This window comes from Hylobates moloch, unplaced genomic scaffold (genome assembly GCF_009828535.3).
Source record: "Hylobates moloch isolate HMO894 unplaced genomic scaffold, HMol_V3 SCAFFOLD_10, whole genome shotgun sequence".
In the NCBI taxonomy this organism is placed as follows: Eukaryota; Metazoa; Chordata; class Mammalia; order Primates; family Hylobatidae; genus Hylobates; species Hylobates moloch.
The window spans coordinates 12,111,540-12,129,492 of record NW_026652285.1 but is presented as its reverse complement, the minus strand read 5'-3'; the positions used below and the strand labels follow the sequence as shown (position 1 = coordinate 12,129,492).

General features: G+C 38.4%; 1 protein-coding gene across 6 annotated transcripts in view; it reads right to left on the bottom strand.

Moving 5' to 3' along the window:
• AP2B1 (adaptor related protein complex 2 subunit beta 1) overlaps positions 1-17,953 on the bottom strand; it is a 146,025-nt gene that overhangs the window by 95,940 nt on the left and 32,132 nt on the right. For all 6 annotated transcript variants that reach the window (XM_032162987.3, XM_032761062.2, XM_032162986.2 and 3 more), the window contains 2 exons: positions 16,411-16,656; positions 1,281-1,471 (listed from right to left, as the gene is read on the bottom strand). In XM_032162987.3, coding sequence (XP_032018878.1) covers positions 1,281-1,471; positions 16,411-16,656 — 437 coding nt within the window. The remainder of the gene's footprint in view (positions 1-1,280; positions 1,472-16,410; positions 16,657-17,953) is intronic.

Below are 17,953 nucleotides of genomic sequence, written 5' to 3'. Positions count from 1 at the left end.
TTCTCTCTTCCTCCTATTCCTGACTCCCTTTGGGTCTTTATATGAATGCCACCTTCTCAGTGAGGCCCTCCCTGGCCATCCTTTAAAAAGAAAATACAACCCCTCACCCCTAAATGCCCAGCATTTCTTAGATTTCTTCTCTACTTTACTTTCTTGTTAGTACTTATCACCATCTCACATATTACATATTATACTATCTATACATATTATATATTATATTATCTATACATATTATATATATTCCTACCCCCATCCTTCAGAATAAGTGATCCAAGGGCCATGACTTTGTTCACTGCTGTATCCTCAGGGCCTAGAACACTGCCTGGCACACTGTATGTGCTTAATAAATATTTGCTGAGTGAATGAATGAATGTGATGTCAATGGCCAACAGAAGAAAATAAAATTCTCAGTAAAGTTATTTCCAGACTATATTTGTACTTTCAGTGATGGAAAGAAACTATCAGAGTGAGCTTTAGTTCAGTCTAGAGGGACAATTTCCCAGATAAGTGAAGATCACTTACATTCTAGGAGCTTGGAAATCAGCTTCAGCCAGACCAGTTCTTATATACCATAATTAAAATATACCAACTTTAATGAAGAGCCAACATTTCTTCAGAAGTACTTTGCCTAGTATAGTGCCTGCATATACAAAATGCTCAATAAAAATTAGGGATAATTCCAACTTTGTAAACTAAAATGTATGTATATGTAGATGAAATTTAGTAGTCAATTTCTAATAACCAAAGAAAATTTGCAACATTACATGGTAACAGGCTGAGCAGAACAATCTAGGTGTGCCTTCTAAAATCTTCAAATTCAGACTGACATGGTTTCCATATCTACTGGGAAGCAGGATATATTTTGCTGACTTTAACATACTCTCTCTCATACTGAATTATATATACAGGTCAGCTCAATAACTAATATGAAGCCACTTTCTATGTATCTAATAGAATAAAAAATCTGTCACCCCAAAGAGAGATACTCAATAATCTTTGCTGGCCAAATGGCCAAGAACTGTTGCATGGGAGACGTAAGACGATAAGAGAGATTTTAGCAGAAGTAACTGTATGAAAAACATACATTTCTTAGAAACAATTTTGCATAATTTATTCTACCACCTAAAATATTCTTAAATCCAGTGAGAAAATACCTTAGAGATAGCAATATCTACCCCAGAAGCCACTGACCTTCCTCAACAGATTTATTCTAATAGCAGACTCCAGAACTTACTGAATCAGGCAAGACTACCAGAAAGTAGCCAGGAAAACAGACTGACCTCTGAGCCTCCCGATCATCTTTAGGGTTGTAATTAGATAGGCAGTCCAGGATGAAAATCTGGCCCCATTCAGTGCATTCATTCAGGGCTGTCAGCAGCTTATTAATGTTCTGTGGGTTCAGATCAAGTAAGTTGCTGTTTGGGTGAGACTCACTGATTTCAGATAATGCCGCTACAGCATTAGCCACCACCTGGAAAAGAAGGGGATATGACCTTGATTCACCAACAGCAGTACAGCTATAGACAAACACTTTATCAGCCTTCTCTGGATCATTTCACGGATCTCAATTCATAACCATTCCTGAACATTTTGCCTAGTCAGATAGAAACAAATAAATCACTTCAAAACATATATTAAACCACCAATGATATTATATATACTGGTAAGGCAACCCAGAATTAAAACAATTCATATATTAGCAGAGTCACACGTTATTTAATAGTAAAACATACATTAACTATGTTAACGGCACTCAAAACTTTCAACATCAAGACATATGAACAGCATATGAAAATGGCAAAGTCTGAATATGAAATATGTACATTAGGCAACAGAGAGAAAAATCTAGGCCAAATAATCTTATAGTTGTGTAGCTGTATATGTATGGGTTTGGGGCAGGTGACACCATCAATCATACCACGAGTCTTAGAGTAAGAATATGTGGGCCTGAGACCCTAGTTCACTAGTAGACAATGCTGAGAGAATATGCAATCTCTGTGAAATTCAGTTTCTTCATCTGAAAATGAGATAATTTAATCCACCTCACAGATTAGTTTTAGTTTAAGGATAAGATCAGATGACATATGTGTAAGTGCTTTCTACAAAGCCTTATGTAAATTTAAGGTGGTTGGTTATACTACCATAATTCATCAAGTGTAAGCTATAGTTTTTCACATTAACAACTTTGAAACTGGGTTGCATTTTATAATCAATGGCCTTCAATGGCCTGTCAGTTCAATAGGAAGCATTTTCCTTTCTTAGTAATACAGAAAATAATAATACATCTTATAATCGGTGGCATTAAAGATTCAATGAAATACAGTATTTCAAATGTATCCTTCTTTCCGAGTAGGCGCACATCTCGGCTCACTGTAACCATCATCTACTGGGTTCAAGGGATTTTCTCACCTCAGCCTCCCAAGTAGCTGGGACTACAGGTGCACACCACCATGCCCAGCTAATTTTTGTATTTTTAGTAGAAATGGGGTTTTGCCATGTTGGCCAGGCTGGTCTCGAACCCCTGACCTCAGGTGATCTGCCTGCCTCAGCCTCCCAAAGTGTTGGGATTACAGGCGTGAGCCACTGTGCCCAAATGAAAAATTGCTACCTTATACTAGAAAGTACACTTGTATCCTGACTCATAGATTTGAGAATCCACTTAGCTGCAGGAAGAAAAGTCAACACTTTATCAAAATTACAAATTAATTCTAAGAAATCTACAACGGAAGAACACCTAAAGTCATTTAAAAGTTGCAAAAATACTAAAAAAAAAAAAAAAAATGCATACATACAAAATACAAAATACTATATACTATGGCCCTGTACAAGTAAATTTAAGACCATGTTTTGCAGTGAGGCTCCCAGATGCTCACTAAAGATTAGCAAAGTGAGGCTGAATATAAATACTCTCCAAGTATAAGTTGGCTGGGCATGGTGGCTCACGCCTGTAAACCCAACAATTTGGGAGGCTGAGATGGGCGGATCACTTAGTTCAGGAGTTCAAGATTAGCCTCGCCAACATGGTGAAACCCTGTCTCTACTAAAAATATAAAAAATTAGCCGGGCATGGTGGTGCATGCCTGTAATCCCAGCTACTCGGGAGGCTGAGGCAGGAGAACTGCTTGAATCCGGGAGGTGAAGGCTGCAGTGAGCCAAGATCACGCCACTGCACTCCAGCTTGGGTGACAGAGCGAGACTACACCTCAAAAATAAATAAATATTCTCCAAGTATAAATGAGACGTGATAGGAGACAGCTTCAGCAATTATATATATATATATAGGAAATATTCTCAAAAATGTAAAACCACTGTTTGTTCTTACTGAAGTCCCTTAATAAAAACTTGAGAAATTAAGAATTGTATGATTATCATTTTGTTAGCAAGGGAAGAAACATAATGACTACAATCTAGCTATTGATTTTAGTATTCACATCATCTGTGTAATCTTCAGATTATCCCAGCATATGATTTTATCTAGAAGATAAATGTCTAGAGAATGTGATTTATTTAACAAATAATATACTTACAACAATATCCATTATTATGTAAAGGACAATGATGCCACAAATGCAATCATCTCAAGCTATACTTTGGTGATCAGAACAAAGATGCTAAGATGAAAAATCAAAGACTCACTTGGTAAATATGGTTACAGATATACTATTTTATTCTTGTTAAGCCAAATCAGGAAAACTTATCTAGCCCACCTACTGGATGGTAACATGTATAAGGCTCTTTTCTGACTTAATTTTTGTTTGCTAACTCTATCATCAAGCATGAGAAAAGCCATAAAGAGAGAAATAATAATCCCTTCTATGTGTTTCACGTGCAAGAAAGATATTTTATTTCCCTTGCACAACGTACATAGTTGACCTTATTATAGTCTAAAGGATCAAAATATCATACCAGAAGGCCAAATGCCTGTTTTGATTTATTGCTGCCAACACATGCCCAGTCTTGGTTACCAGTTGTCTGAAATAAATTACCACTTCCGTCAGTGAAACCCTTTTCATGTTTAAAAAAACAAAAAGATTAAATATAAGGTCTAGTAATAGGAAATATAAACAAAGAAAACGAGAGAATAGGGAGAATTAAAAACAGCAATGGGGAGAGAAAGAATAGAAGGATACTAAACAGAATGAGCAATTAGAAATCCTCTGTTATTATAGGCAACTGGAAATTAAACCAAGTGTATAATGCACCTAAAGAAGTGTATGGTCTGATGTTTAAATAGGCAATTGCCACTTATCATGACATTAAAACAAGAAACGAAATGGAGAAAAGTAAGTCTAACTTAAGGATCCAGAAAGATCAGATTAGAGGATTGTTTAGCAAAGCCTGCACAGATGAGAGAGATCACTGCCAAATGGTGACTATCCAGAGGAGATGCTATCCTACCCCTCTATACCAAAACTCTAAAGTTTCTCCAAAATTTCTTAAAGTTCCTTCCATCCTATCTCTACACTTTCATCTCCTAATCTCCACAGTCAGACTGTTACATTTTCAGCAACATACTGAGGCAGGCTCACCAGGCAGCACTCCCAGTTTTCCTGGTCCGTAAGCCGAGTTTCTCTCACTCTTCAATGAAAACTTAAAACCAGTTGCACTGAATCTAAAGTATCTTAAAGAAAAAGACTGACTTTGAGACAGCAACTGGGTGGCTAGAGTGTACAGGACAACTCACTTGTCAATGTTTATACTGTTTCTTTGGAATTCCGTACTATGAACATATATTGTTTAGTTTTTAAAATAAACTTTAAAAATAATAGATTGAAACTTAAGATTCACTTCCTCTTCCTCCAGTCTTCTCTAGACAATAATATCACAAAAGAACAAATCCAACCCTTACAATAACTGCTTTGACTCGCCTGTATACTAAGACAAAGGTGTGCTTCTTTCATTTGAACTATTACTTTGATTTAGAACTGTTAACACAACTATGTGTAACACTTCTCCTGTCAAAAAATTGGCATTTCTCTTAGGAAATAGTGACACAAAGAGAACAATGGTCTTTTAGCTACCATTTCAGAAAAATTAGAGTTTCCAAGAAAAAAAATTGCATTTTTTTAAAGAGACAGGGTCTCACTCTGTTGCCCAGGCTGGAATGCAGTGGCACTGATCACAGCTCACTGTAATCTCAAACTCCTGGACTCAAGAGATCCTTCCACCTCAGCCTCCTGAGTAGCCAGGACTACAGGCTTGTACCACCACACCCAGTCAAGTTTCTTAATTATATTTTTAGAGATGGGGTCTGGCTATATTGCCCAGGCTGGTCTTGAACTCCTGGTCTCAAGTAATCCTCCAAGTTTGGCCTCCTAAAGTGCTGGGATTACAGATGTGAGCCACCATACCCAGCCAAAAAAGGGAGTTTCTAGAGAAAGTTTAGCTTTAAAAATGAATTTTTAAATAGGATTTCCTTGGGGTTTGTTTGGTTGGTTGGTTTTAAGAGACAGGGTCTTGCCTGTCACGCAGGCTACAGTGTAGTGGCATAATCATATAGTTCACTGTAATCTTGAACTAGCAGATGGGACCACAGTGCATGCCACCATGCCTGGCTAATTTTTTTTTTTTTTTTGGTAGAGACAGGGGTCTCACTATGTTGTCCAGGCTGGTCTCAAATTCCTAGCCTCATGCAGTCCTCCCATCTTGGCCTCCTAAGGTGCTGAGATTACAGGTGTGAGCCACCATAAGGTACCTGGCCTACAAATAGGGTTTCTTAAGACAGCTTCCTCAGCACGAGTTGATTTATAAAAAGTTGGCATCTAGGTTACAAAGGGACGCATCTACAGCATTAAAAAAATAAATCCTTGGCTGAGCACGGTAGTTCACGCCTGTAATCCCAGCACTTTGGGAGGCTGAAACAAGTGGATCACTTGAGGCCAGAAGCTTGGGATCAGCCTGGCCAACATGGTGAAACCCTGTCTCTAATTAAAATACCAAAAATTAGCCAGGCATGGTGGTGCATACCTGTAATCCCAGCTACTCAGGAGGCTGAGGCACGAGAATCACTTGAACATGGGAGGCAGAGGTTGCAGTAAGCCAAGATCACACCACTGCAGTCTAGCCTGGACAACAGAACGAGACCCTGTCTCCAAAAAAATAAAAATAAAATAAAAAACTAAAAAAAATCCTTTATTCATCTTGCCTCCCAATTATGGTAAATTCTATTCTTGGGGAGACTGCAACTAAACATTCCCCACCCCTCACATCCCCTCAAAGAGCTAACCCAATTATGTATACTTTACAGATATAGATATTAAACACATATATATAAAAGCAGCATATGTAGATGTGTAAAATCATACTCAATCCTAAACAAATCTTTCTCTGCCGTAATTACAGACTTCGCTTCAATATGATATTTCCTTATGGACCTGTGGAGTCTGCTGATTTTTTTTTTTTTTTAAATAGAAACAGGGTCTTGCTATGTTGCCCAGGCTGCTCTCAAACTCCTGGCCTCAGGCAATCTTCCTGCCTTGGCCTCCCAAAGTGCTAATATTACAGGTGTGAACCACCATACCCAGCCTGAATTTTTAACGATAAGCAATTTGTATTTTTACTTACATTATACTAATAGAATGAGTTTTACAGAGATAAAAGACTGGAATAGCTAAAATGTATTGAACACTTACTTTGTGCTATTAATCCTCATAACAACTCTGAAGCAGCTGCTACTAAAAGCCACCTATTACAGATAACAAAACTGACTTAGAGAAGTTCAGTGACTTGCTTAGGGTCAACACAGCCAGAAAGGGATTCTTGCTTGAATCTGAACTCAAGGTCTGCATCTGATTCCAGTGTCTGAGTACTAATACTTGGTCTCCAGCATTTTTAGAGCTTCCAAGACTTGTGAACTTCAACTAAGGGAAGGGAAAGAAGATTCAGAGTAGGGGAGGATAATATAATCCAAAAATTATTTCCAGCAAAGGTGACATGTAGATTTATATACAAGGAGAAAAATGTATTCTTCTACTTTATATATTTCAGAGATAATCATATCCTGACAGTACTTAAAGAGGCAAAGATTTACTATCTAGCTATAAAATATGATTTATGATCTATACCTGTCTTATCTGCAGCAGTTGAGGATAATAAATTTGACCTCATTTTGTTAAAGAAGGAGTGAGCTGGTACAGTAGGTATGGTTAGAATAAAAATGTCCCTGTAAAAAAAAGGACTCTCAAGGGAAATCTAGATATAAACTGGGAGTGGAATATCACACACATAAGCTCACATACGAGGAATCTCTCACCCATTTCCCTGTCCCTTAAAATGATTTTCACCCTGCACTCTAATTTCACTCATTTTCATGGCCTTGGAGCCTAAGAAACTTACCATTTTCCAGTTCAGTGACTTCTTCCTGTTAAGTAAATTACTATTTACAGGACTTTGATTTCCAGCAATGACCTTCAAGGTCACATACTATGAACAGATTTATGCTTCAGTTTTTCTGCTCAATTTACAATTATTTTGGCTGGTATCCCTGAAGACTTGAACAAAGTGAAAGCAGTAGAGTAACTGACGAAAACTATTATGAGGAAATACACAGGTGGTTTACATATTTTTATTCTAAATTAGCAATGGTTTAGAATATTGCTATCTCCTTTACAGAATGACCTCAAATGACATGTGAGGCACAGGACAACATATTTGTTCTGAGAGTTTCAGTCATTATTATCTCCTCAAGGAGACAATGACTGCAGTATCAGTCAAACAAGTAAAACTTAGGGCTTATACTTTAATCCAAAACACTGTCTAGAATGCCAACTGTTAATATGCCTGCTACATTACAATCTAGAATATTCCATTTTTTCCCCATCTTCTTCCTTAGAATGAGAGGTAAAACTACCTAGTGAGCCAACACATCTCATTATGAAAAGAAAGTCTGATTACATGGTAACAAGGTTTACAAAAAATAAAATTCATTACTTAAGTGGTTTAAGATATGATTTAACAAAATTCAAGTACTCTCAAAGCCAAAACACTACAAATAAATATTGATAAACAAATAAAAGGCATGCCCCTAACCATCACAGTTATTTGGACCATAGCCCCTAAAATTCATTAAAGCAAGCTGCAACTTGAACAAAATAAAACACTTATTATCACACCACTTATGATCTCCCCATTTTTGAGAGTAAAGTATTCCCCAGCCAAATTACAGCCTTGAGGTCATCTTAAAGTGACAAATGAGCCTTAATCTACTGGTAAACCACCAAAACACACAACAGATCCAGTTTTCAGGAAGTTGCTGTTGAGAACCACTTTAAACGTACACCCTTGAATAATTACCTTGTAAAAGGAGTAAGTGTACTCTTAGTAGATTTAGCTTCATTTGTGGGTAAATTGCCCTCAGAGCTTTAAAAAATTTAATCGTTAAAATTCTTCATCCTAAAAGTTTTAATCTTAACCTTAAAATTTTAATCTTATAAAATTAAAAAGTAAATTTTGCCACTGAAATACTAACCCTTCTAAAATTATTAATATCCGGCACTACAATCACTGTACAATATAGAATATATGTTTCTGCTGGGCATGGTGGCTCGCGCCTGTAATCCCAGCACTTTGGGAGGCTGAGGCAGGCACATCACTTGAGGTCAGGAATTCAAGACCAGCCTGGCCAACATGGTGAAACCCTGTCTCTACTAAAAATACAAAACTTAGCCAGGCATGATGGCATGTGCCTGTGCTCTCAGCTACTCAGAAGGCTGAAGTGGGAGAATTATTTGAGCCCAGGAGATGGAGGTTGCAGTGAGCCGAGATTGTGCCACTGTACTCCAGCCTGCGCGACAGAGCGAGACTTTGTCTCAAAAAAAAAAAAAAAAAAAATTATTATTATTAGGGGCTTACTCCATATGAGGACCAGTATTAAGTGCTTTGCAAGCCCTCTGTCCTTTAATGTTCACAACAATCCTACGATAGTAGCACTATTTGTAATCTCCACTTTGTAGATGAGGATACTAAAATTTAGAGACACCACACGTTTAAGGAACAGCAGAACCAGGATACAAATCCAAGTCTATTTTGGTTCTAGAGCCTGAGTTTCAACCACTATGCTATGGTGACTGGATAAAAAATGCCATTTCATGGTTGTAAAGCACTTTTCTGTTTTTGAGCTACCTTCAAACAGAGTAGACTGATGCATTACAAAAGGAAGTGACTAAACGCAATTCGGTATTCCGGACTGAATCCTGGAATAGCAAAAGGACATTAGTGTTGAAACTGGTGAAATTCTACTTTGGTTAATAGTAACATCCCAATGCTAATTGCCTAGTTTTGGCAAATGTACCATGGTTACGTAAGATGTTAACATCAGGTGAAACTGACTGAAGGGTATATGAAAACTTTCTGTACTGTCTTTGAAACTTTTCTATAAATTTAAAATTGTTCCTCTAAAAAATGAGGTATTTTGGCCGGATGCGGTGGCTCACGCCTGTAATCCCAGCACTTTGGGAGGCCGAGACGGGCGGATCACGAGGTCACAAGATTGAGACCATTCTGGCTAACACGGTGAAACCCCCCCCCGTCTCTACTAAAAATACAAAAAAAATTAGCTGGGTGTAGTGGCGGGCACCTGTAGTCCCAGCTACTCGGGAGTCTGAGGCAGGAGAATGGCGTGAACCCAGGAGGTGGAGCTTGCAGTGAGCCGAGATTGCGCCACTGCACTCCAGCCTGGGCGACCAAGCGAGACCCTGTCTCCAAAAAAAAAAAAAAAGGTATTTTTTAAAACCTAAGTTCATAATAATATAAAACGATGAAATTATTTTTAAAAAGTGACACAGAAAATGATTTCCACAAAGCACATTACAAAAGGAAAACAAAAAGTGTTTGCTTTCTCTATAAGCAGAGACAGAAATACACTCAGACCAACTGGCGGGAAATTCAAGAGCTGGGAAGTTGGCCTCATTATCAAAGCAGCCCCCAATGATTCCACTTACTCAAACTTCAATCCTGCAGAAATTAACAGCAGCTCCTTTTTTTAATATGAAACACAATTTGGGGAACTCAGATACAGACTGAATATATTACCTTCAATGTTACTCTTATCAAGTGCTCACCACATACTGACATTCTCATATGTGCCTAAAATTCTACCAGCTCTAACCCCTTCATGGACATTTGATATGAAAAGTATTATACATTTTTAATTTATGTATAATATTTTAATTTTGTAATTGTTACTTACTAATATATATTTAAGGATAACAACAATCCTATAGTTAATGTACTAAATTATGTGAAGTCGTTAAGTTTTTCTATGCATTCTGGGCCTACCTTTAATAGACAGTTTAACATAGCCTATATGAATACCAAATATATTCTGACGAAAATCTTCCTTGAGCTTAGAAAGAGATCTAGACAGATGGCATTTTTCAATATTTTATCATCTTAGGTTGACATCAAATCACCACACAAGTAACTTCCTAATGCCTAAATGAAGATTACAACAACCGGAAGGTGCATAATGTTAGGCTACTTCCTCAAGAATAGCTGCAGTTTATTAAGCATTTACCATATATCGGGCAAAGTTTAAAATTTTAAATACATTATTCTTTCATCTTCAAAATAATTCACTAAAATAGGCATTATTACCTCAGTTTTACATATAAGACAACTGAAGCTCATTTTAAATAACTTGTTCAAAGCCACATTTCTAGTAAGCAGCCAAGCCAGGACTCAAACAGCAGCCACTCTGGCTCTAAAGCCTCAATGCTATTTCCATAATCCAGGGTTTCACAACCTTGGCATTACTGACATTTACTGCTGGATAATTCTTTGTTGTGGGGGGACTGTCCTGTACACTGAAGGATGTTGAAAACATCCCTGGACTCTACCCAATATATGCCAGTAGCACTCCTCCCATCAGGTTTGACAACCAAAAAAATGTTACTAGACATTGCCAAATGTCCCTGGAGAGTAGAATCACTCCTGGTTGAGGACCACCATCATAATCCCATACTGTGTCTATGTGTTGGCTAGCACATAGTCAAAATACATACTGCTTTCTGAGAAGAAAAATGTTATTTTTCATAAAATGGTTTTCAAGCAAAAGTTCAAATTAAAAGAAGCTGGAAGTTTAACTATAACTTTTGCTAAAGATTATATTTGGCCTGAATTGAGGCTATTCTGAGAGCATGCTGCTTGTGCAGAACACTTAACAAATGAGAAATTTTTTTTTTTTTTACTAATTCAACAGTTTGTAATTTTGCAGAGGACAGAACAATGAAGCATAGGTATTCTCATGGGCAGCTGTGAGAGTGATAGACGGTCTGGAAGATGAAGATCAAAGGGGCTAGGCAGTAAGCCAAAGGGACTTAGGAGGACTGAACCCAGAAAGACAAAAAGCAGGCCAGGCATGGTGGCTCACGCCTACAATCTCAGTACGTTGAGAGGCTGAGGCAGGAGGCCTGCTTTAAGCTAGGAGATTGAGACCAACCTGGGCAACAAAACAAGACCCATCTCTACAAAAAATAAAATAAAATAAATTAGCTGGGCATGGTAGCATATGCCTGTAGTTCCAGTTGCTCAAGAAGACTGTTTGAGCCCAGGAGTTTGAGGCTGCACTGAGCTATGATCAAGCCATTGCACACCAGCCTGGGCGACAGAGCAAGACCAGGTCTCTCAAAAAATAAAAAATAAGTTTTTAAAATAAATAAAAACAAAAAGCAAAGCACATGTGGTGGGGCTGTCAAGAGCATCTCTGGAGTTGCAAATTCTAATATACGTAAGTTAACTGAAGTTGTAATACCCCTAAATGCCTCTGGGAGCAAAAAAGAAAACCATAGTAAGGAAGCTAGAGAATACTATCATTCAAAAGTGCGTATCTCAATAAAACAAGTCACATACCAAAAAGATACACATTTTCTTGCAAATATATACTTGTGACATTTGTAAAAAAAACCACAAAAGCTATTTCCCTATAGCTCTAAAATGTTTCCTTATTCTGGATGGAGGTTTACCTTCAAAATAATGAACTAATAAGGTCCACATCTGACGACAAGTTTAACTCTAATTCCCTTGGAACAGATAGTCTGAACAAATATTAAAGGAATCAGAACCTTTTAAGTTAATATTGTAGCAATAATGTTAACCTCTGCCTAATACCTACTTCATAATTACAGTAGTAGCCACCACTTATGAGCTCCCATAAGCCAAGCACTTTACAGGGCGCTTTTCATGCAAAAGCTCAATGAATAATCCAGACAACTCTCTAAGATAGTAGCCTTCATCTTCCAGGAAAGGAAACAGACTTGGGTAAGTTAAACAACACGAACATAAAGCTAGGACTTAATAGAGTGAGATTTTTTTACTTCTAAATTCATCTTTTCTCTCTTAACTTTTCATCAAAAGTTAGTTTCAACTAAACTATAAATGGTAAAACAACTGCAGGAAAATAAGATGTATGTGATTCTCCCCAAAAGACAGGAAACAAAACTATAGTAAAGCTTTGTTACCTGCAGCAAGGCACAGTGTCACTAGGAACCACACTTGAGGTCAACATAACACCAAGAATTTTCAGCTCTCGATCAACATTTATCTCTCATATTAGAAGATTTCAAAGTCATTTCTGCAGATATTCTAGTGCTTTCAAATCTAGGATGCCCTTCTGAAGTGAGCTACAAGAAAACTACTAAGGCACAACTACCTGGAAGCATTAATTCTTTTCTAAGAGAATCTAATACGTGCTGGTGCAGTGCTGCCACCATGTGGAGCAGCCTCTGAAAAAGTGGAACAAAATCACTCCTCAAGAGCAGTAAAATAAGGACTCATATCCATCACTGGAATAAAAGGATTGAGATTTCTTTTTTTTTTGTATCTTTCATTTTTTTTTTCTTTTTTGAGATTTCTATAATGAAGCAGTGCTCAGATAACTCAGTCTTTATGTATTCAAAAATGTAAACACTTTGAGAAAATGAAGCAGTTCTGAATGTGTGTGTGTTTGCGCACATACACATTTAAATTCTTTTTCTTTTTATTTTTTTTGAGACGGAGTTTTGCTTGTCACCCAGGCTGGAGTGCAAAGGCGTGAGATCTCAGCTCACTGCAACCTCCGCCTCCTGGGTTCAAGCGATTCTCCTGCCTCAGCCTCCCAAGTAGCTGGGATTATAGGCATGCACCACCAGGCCCAGCTAATTTTGTATTTTTAGTAGAGATGGGGTTTTGCTATGTTGGTCAGGCTGGTCGTGAACTCCTGACCTCAGGGGATCCACCCTCCTCAGCCTCTCAAACTGCTGGGATGACAGGCATGAGCCACCACACCTGGCCTAAATTCTATGGTATACATTCATCCATGAGGGTAGTAACCAGCAATGGAGTTTGGGACTCAGAACTAGGTTGGGATCCTAGCTACATCACTACTAGCTGCACGACTTTAGGAAGAGTTCTTCAGTCTGAGTAAACATTTCTTGACCTGTAACATGGAATAACCTCTGCTTCAAGGACAGATGTGAGAACTAAGTGAAACATTATAAGTAAAAGTCTCTACCATTGTGCATGGCCTAGAAGGCACTTAAATTTAAGTGTTCTAATGACAGTTGTAATACTCTAAGGTAATAAAAGTAGGGAATACAGTTGAGATGAAAAGCATAAATTCAAAATCAAAAATAGGTATGTATCTATGGTGTTGGCTACCTCTTAAGCCCAAACTTTTCAGTTCTTCACTAAAATAAGAATGAAGAGCTCAAAAAATGATTTTAATATGGGTATGTGTAACAAGGCCAGGACAAGAGTAAGGCAAGTGAGGCACTCCAGGCACAAAACTAAGGAGGCACTCTGTTCTCAGGCTCGTGAGGTACAGAGTTGGCACCTGCGAATGAGTGTCTTCTTAAATTTTACACTCCAGGCACCTCTTTAGGCTAAGTCAAACAATATCAGAAAAGTTCTGCTACTGAGTTCTGACAAAAGAGCAAAGATTTTCTATTTAGAGAGCAGTTGGTCCAATAATTTGCTATCTAATGCTGATACCCTGCTCTAGGAAAATCTATAAATAAAGAGACAACAAAACATGAGGTATTCCTGAAACTGTTTCTCAAAAATCTACCAAGTAGCTTTACATTTTCTCTAAAAGTCTCCTCAAAAATATTTACGAAAATCTCCCCAAGTCATGTTTTGATTTGTTGTAGGAAAAACAGGTTAAAAATTAAGATTATACAGTTTACTGTAATATTATGATATACTAAATTCAAATAGAGACCTATTCATGTGTTGCCTGCTTAAATTTTATATAGCTAGGGGATGGGGAAAGAAAATAAGTAAAACAAGATTGGCATGTATTGATGACTAGTGAATCTAGTGATGATAAATGAATTCATTTTATTTATTGTATTCATTTATTTGTCCTAATTTTGAATGTTTGAAGATTCCCACAATAAAAAACACAAATACATAAATAGCATACATATGCCACTTGATCTTATGGACTAGATGAAAACTAGCTCTCTCCGCCGGGCGCGGTGGCTCATGCTTGTAATCCCAACACTTTGGGAGGCCGAGGCCGGCGAATCACAAGGTCAGGAGATCGAGACCACGATGAAACCCCGTCTCTACTAAAAATACAAAAAAAAAAATTAGCCGGGCGTGGTGGCGGGTGCCTGTAGTCCCAGCTACTCGGAAAGGCTGAGGCAGGAGAATGGCGTGAACCTGGGAGGCGGAGCTTACAGTGAGCCGAGATTGCGCCACTGCACTCCAGCCTGGGCGACAGAGTGAGACTCTGTCCCAAAAAAAAAAAAAAAAGAAAAAAAAAGAAAACTAGCTCTCTCCTCTGCAATGTAAACTTTGAATAAATCGGACAAACTAAGCTTGTTCCAGAATCATTTTATTCCTCTCGGTTTATCTGGATAAAGATCTCTAAATGTGCTACTTGAGCGCGTGTGCACACGCACACACACACACACACACACATAAATGACTTTACTGCTAAACATCCCTTAGGCCTTATCCCTGACCATCTAACTGTATAGGTTCTGCATTAAAGAATTTACATTAGCATAGAGATGCTGCCTCAAACTGGAGTTGCCTGTAAGTTAGAACTCATTTTCCCTTTGAGCCATTCCATATTCTTAGCACCACTGAATATTTAATAAGTCTCCACGGGGTACATGATATTCTGCCCACCTGGTTGATGGTTGCAGCACAAACACTTTTCATCACAAAAAATATAAAAAATAAGGCCGGGTGCAGTGGCTCACGCATGAAATCCCAGCACTTTGGGAGGCCATGTCAGGTGGATCAAGAGGTCAGGAGATCAAGACCATCCTGGCTAACATGGTGAAACCCCGTCTCTACTAAAAAATACAAAAAATTAGCCAGGCGTGGTGGCAGGTGCCTGTAGTCCCAGCTACTCAAAAGGCTGAGGCAGGAGAATGGCATGAACCTGGAAGGCGGAGCTTGCAGTGAGCTGAGATCACGCCGCTGCACTCCAGCCTGGGCGACAAGGCAAGACTCTGTCTCAAAAAAAAAAAAAATTAGCTGGATGTGGTGGCATGTGCCTGCAGTCCTAGCTACTCAGGAGGCTGAGGTGGAAGGAGTACTTGAACCCAGGAGTTCAAAGTTACAGTGAGCTATGACTGCACCACTGCACTCCAGCTTGGCCACAGAGCAAGATCCTGTCTGTAAAAAATAAATAAATAAATAGATAAATAATTTTTAAAAGGGAATATTCAAAGGTTATCCACTGATTACTCTTAGTGTTATGCACCTTTCAGTAAACATTGCATTAGGCCAAAAAGGTAGCACTTTAAAGAAAGTGGCTATTTTCTTCCATCTTCTTGGCAACAGTATTTAATGACCCATCCAATATATTCAATTAGTATCCAATTCAAACGAGCTTTAGTTACTACTGGAGTCAAACATATCACTTGGGACTTGACCTCCTTCATTATATAAGCAAAGTTTAAAATGCCAATAAGGAAAGGATCCCAAAACTTTAAGGTGTTAAGCTACCTTCTGGCTGCTAAACACTCAGAACATAACCAAGTTGGCTAAAAATAATCTTGTCCTAGAAATTTCCCTATAGAGAAATGCATGATAATAATTAGGTAATAAAGATCATTTTCATTCAGTTTCTAGTCCCACACCACCAGAAAATACCACAAATATTGAGCTGAAGAAAATAATCTTAAATATATATAAATTTAAGGCCAAACCTCCTGAAGAAAATGATGAAAGTGTTCATCATGGGCAATACGGGCAAATATGAGCATAAGTACAATACAAAGATTTGCTTTAAGATCCCTGCATTTTAGTACTTGGTTCTCACCATGAAATATACAATCTGTGAGACACACAAAGTTGTGTTTCCCATAGCTACCGCATAACCCAGTATTCCAAAGACAAGATTCATATTAAACACGCTTTAACAAGGGACTCATTTTAAATACCGCTCTCTTTATAAAAGCAGAAGCTTATTACCATTGGATTTGAATCTGCTATGAGATCCCGTAGAGAATCCAGAAATCCCTGATCTTCCACCATTTGGGCATTGATATCATGGAGTTTTGCCACGCAGACTGCTGCTGTTTTCCGAACATAGGGATCCTCATCCTTCAAGCACTTGCGGAGCGGCTCACAGAGATACTCTGTAATTTTGTCTACCCGGATGCACCCCATGGTTCTGACTGCCAAGGCTCGAATCAAAGGATTAGGATCTTCACAGTCCTGCAGAAAACAATCACCAACAACTGTAAGTATACATGGTGGCTAAAAGTAAACAGTCCAGTTTACGTAAGCTGCAAAAGAATTACCTCATTAATTTAAGCTTCCAGATACATTCTGCATGAGCTCCAATCTTCCATGCTATTCCTTTCCTAAGTACAAATCTTAGCTGCCCTATTTAAGAGTTTAGGTGAAGAAGTCATTTAACTGTTTTAAATACAAAATGAGAAACAGCTCAGCAGGATTCATTCCAGTGCCAGGCAGAGGCTTAGGGAGTTGGTGCCATCCCACAACCATTAGGATCTACCCTAAAAACAGGAAAAGCTTTTGGGCTTGTATTCCGGCACAGGAAAAAAAAAAAAGAGGAACTGGAAAGACCGTGCCCTACTCCACAGTGAGTTCCTAAGCATCAAATAGAGAGAAAAGAGAGCTAGATTTCTGTGGCCTGCAGCCAAGAAAACAAAGGGAAGCACAGGAGCTGGTCTGCGCTTGAAATAAGTACCTGGAGTTAAGCAGCAGAGAGGGCCCTCTGAGCTCTTGACTAACATACATTCTCTTTTACTAGCAAGGGCTTCCAAATATAGTAAATAGAACATGGAGAAAGAACACTCTTTTAAACTGCCTTACACTAAAAAATGTCTTTAAGCCCATGTAAATCTATGCACAACTCTAACTTCCAAAAAATGTAAACTGAATTCTTCCCAATGATATATTCCATCTATGAACCACCAGTCACGGAGAACAAACTGTTATGTTCTGACTCTATAATGTAGCTAAACACAGGAAAAGAACAAAAAGTTCATGAGAAAGAAGAAAGCATATTGCTTATTTTTCAAAACATTTTAAATAGAAGCTAATTTTAGAAATGCTGTCTGTTTTTTTTTAATGTACACTAAGTTCCAAACAGAGAAAAAACAACTATTAAAAAAATATTAGGCTGGACACGGTGGCTCACGCCTGTATCCCAGCACTTTGAGAGGCCAAGGCGGGTGGATCACCTGAGGTCAGGAGTTCGAGGCCAGCCTGGCCAATATGGTGAAACCCCATCTCTACTAAAAATACAAAATTAGCCAGGTGTGGTGGCACATGCCTGTGATCCCAGCTACTCGGGAGGATGAGGCAGGAGAATCGCTTGAGCCCGGGAGGCAGAGGTTGTGGTGAGCTGAGATTGCACCATTGCACTCCAGCCTGGGCAACAAGAGTGAAATTCTGTCACACACACACACACACACACACACACACACACACACACACACACACAAGGGAATAATCCCATTATTATTTTCTTTAAATCTATGAT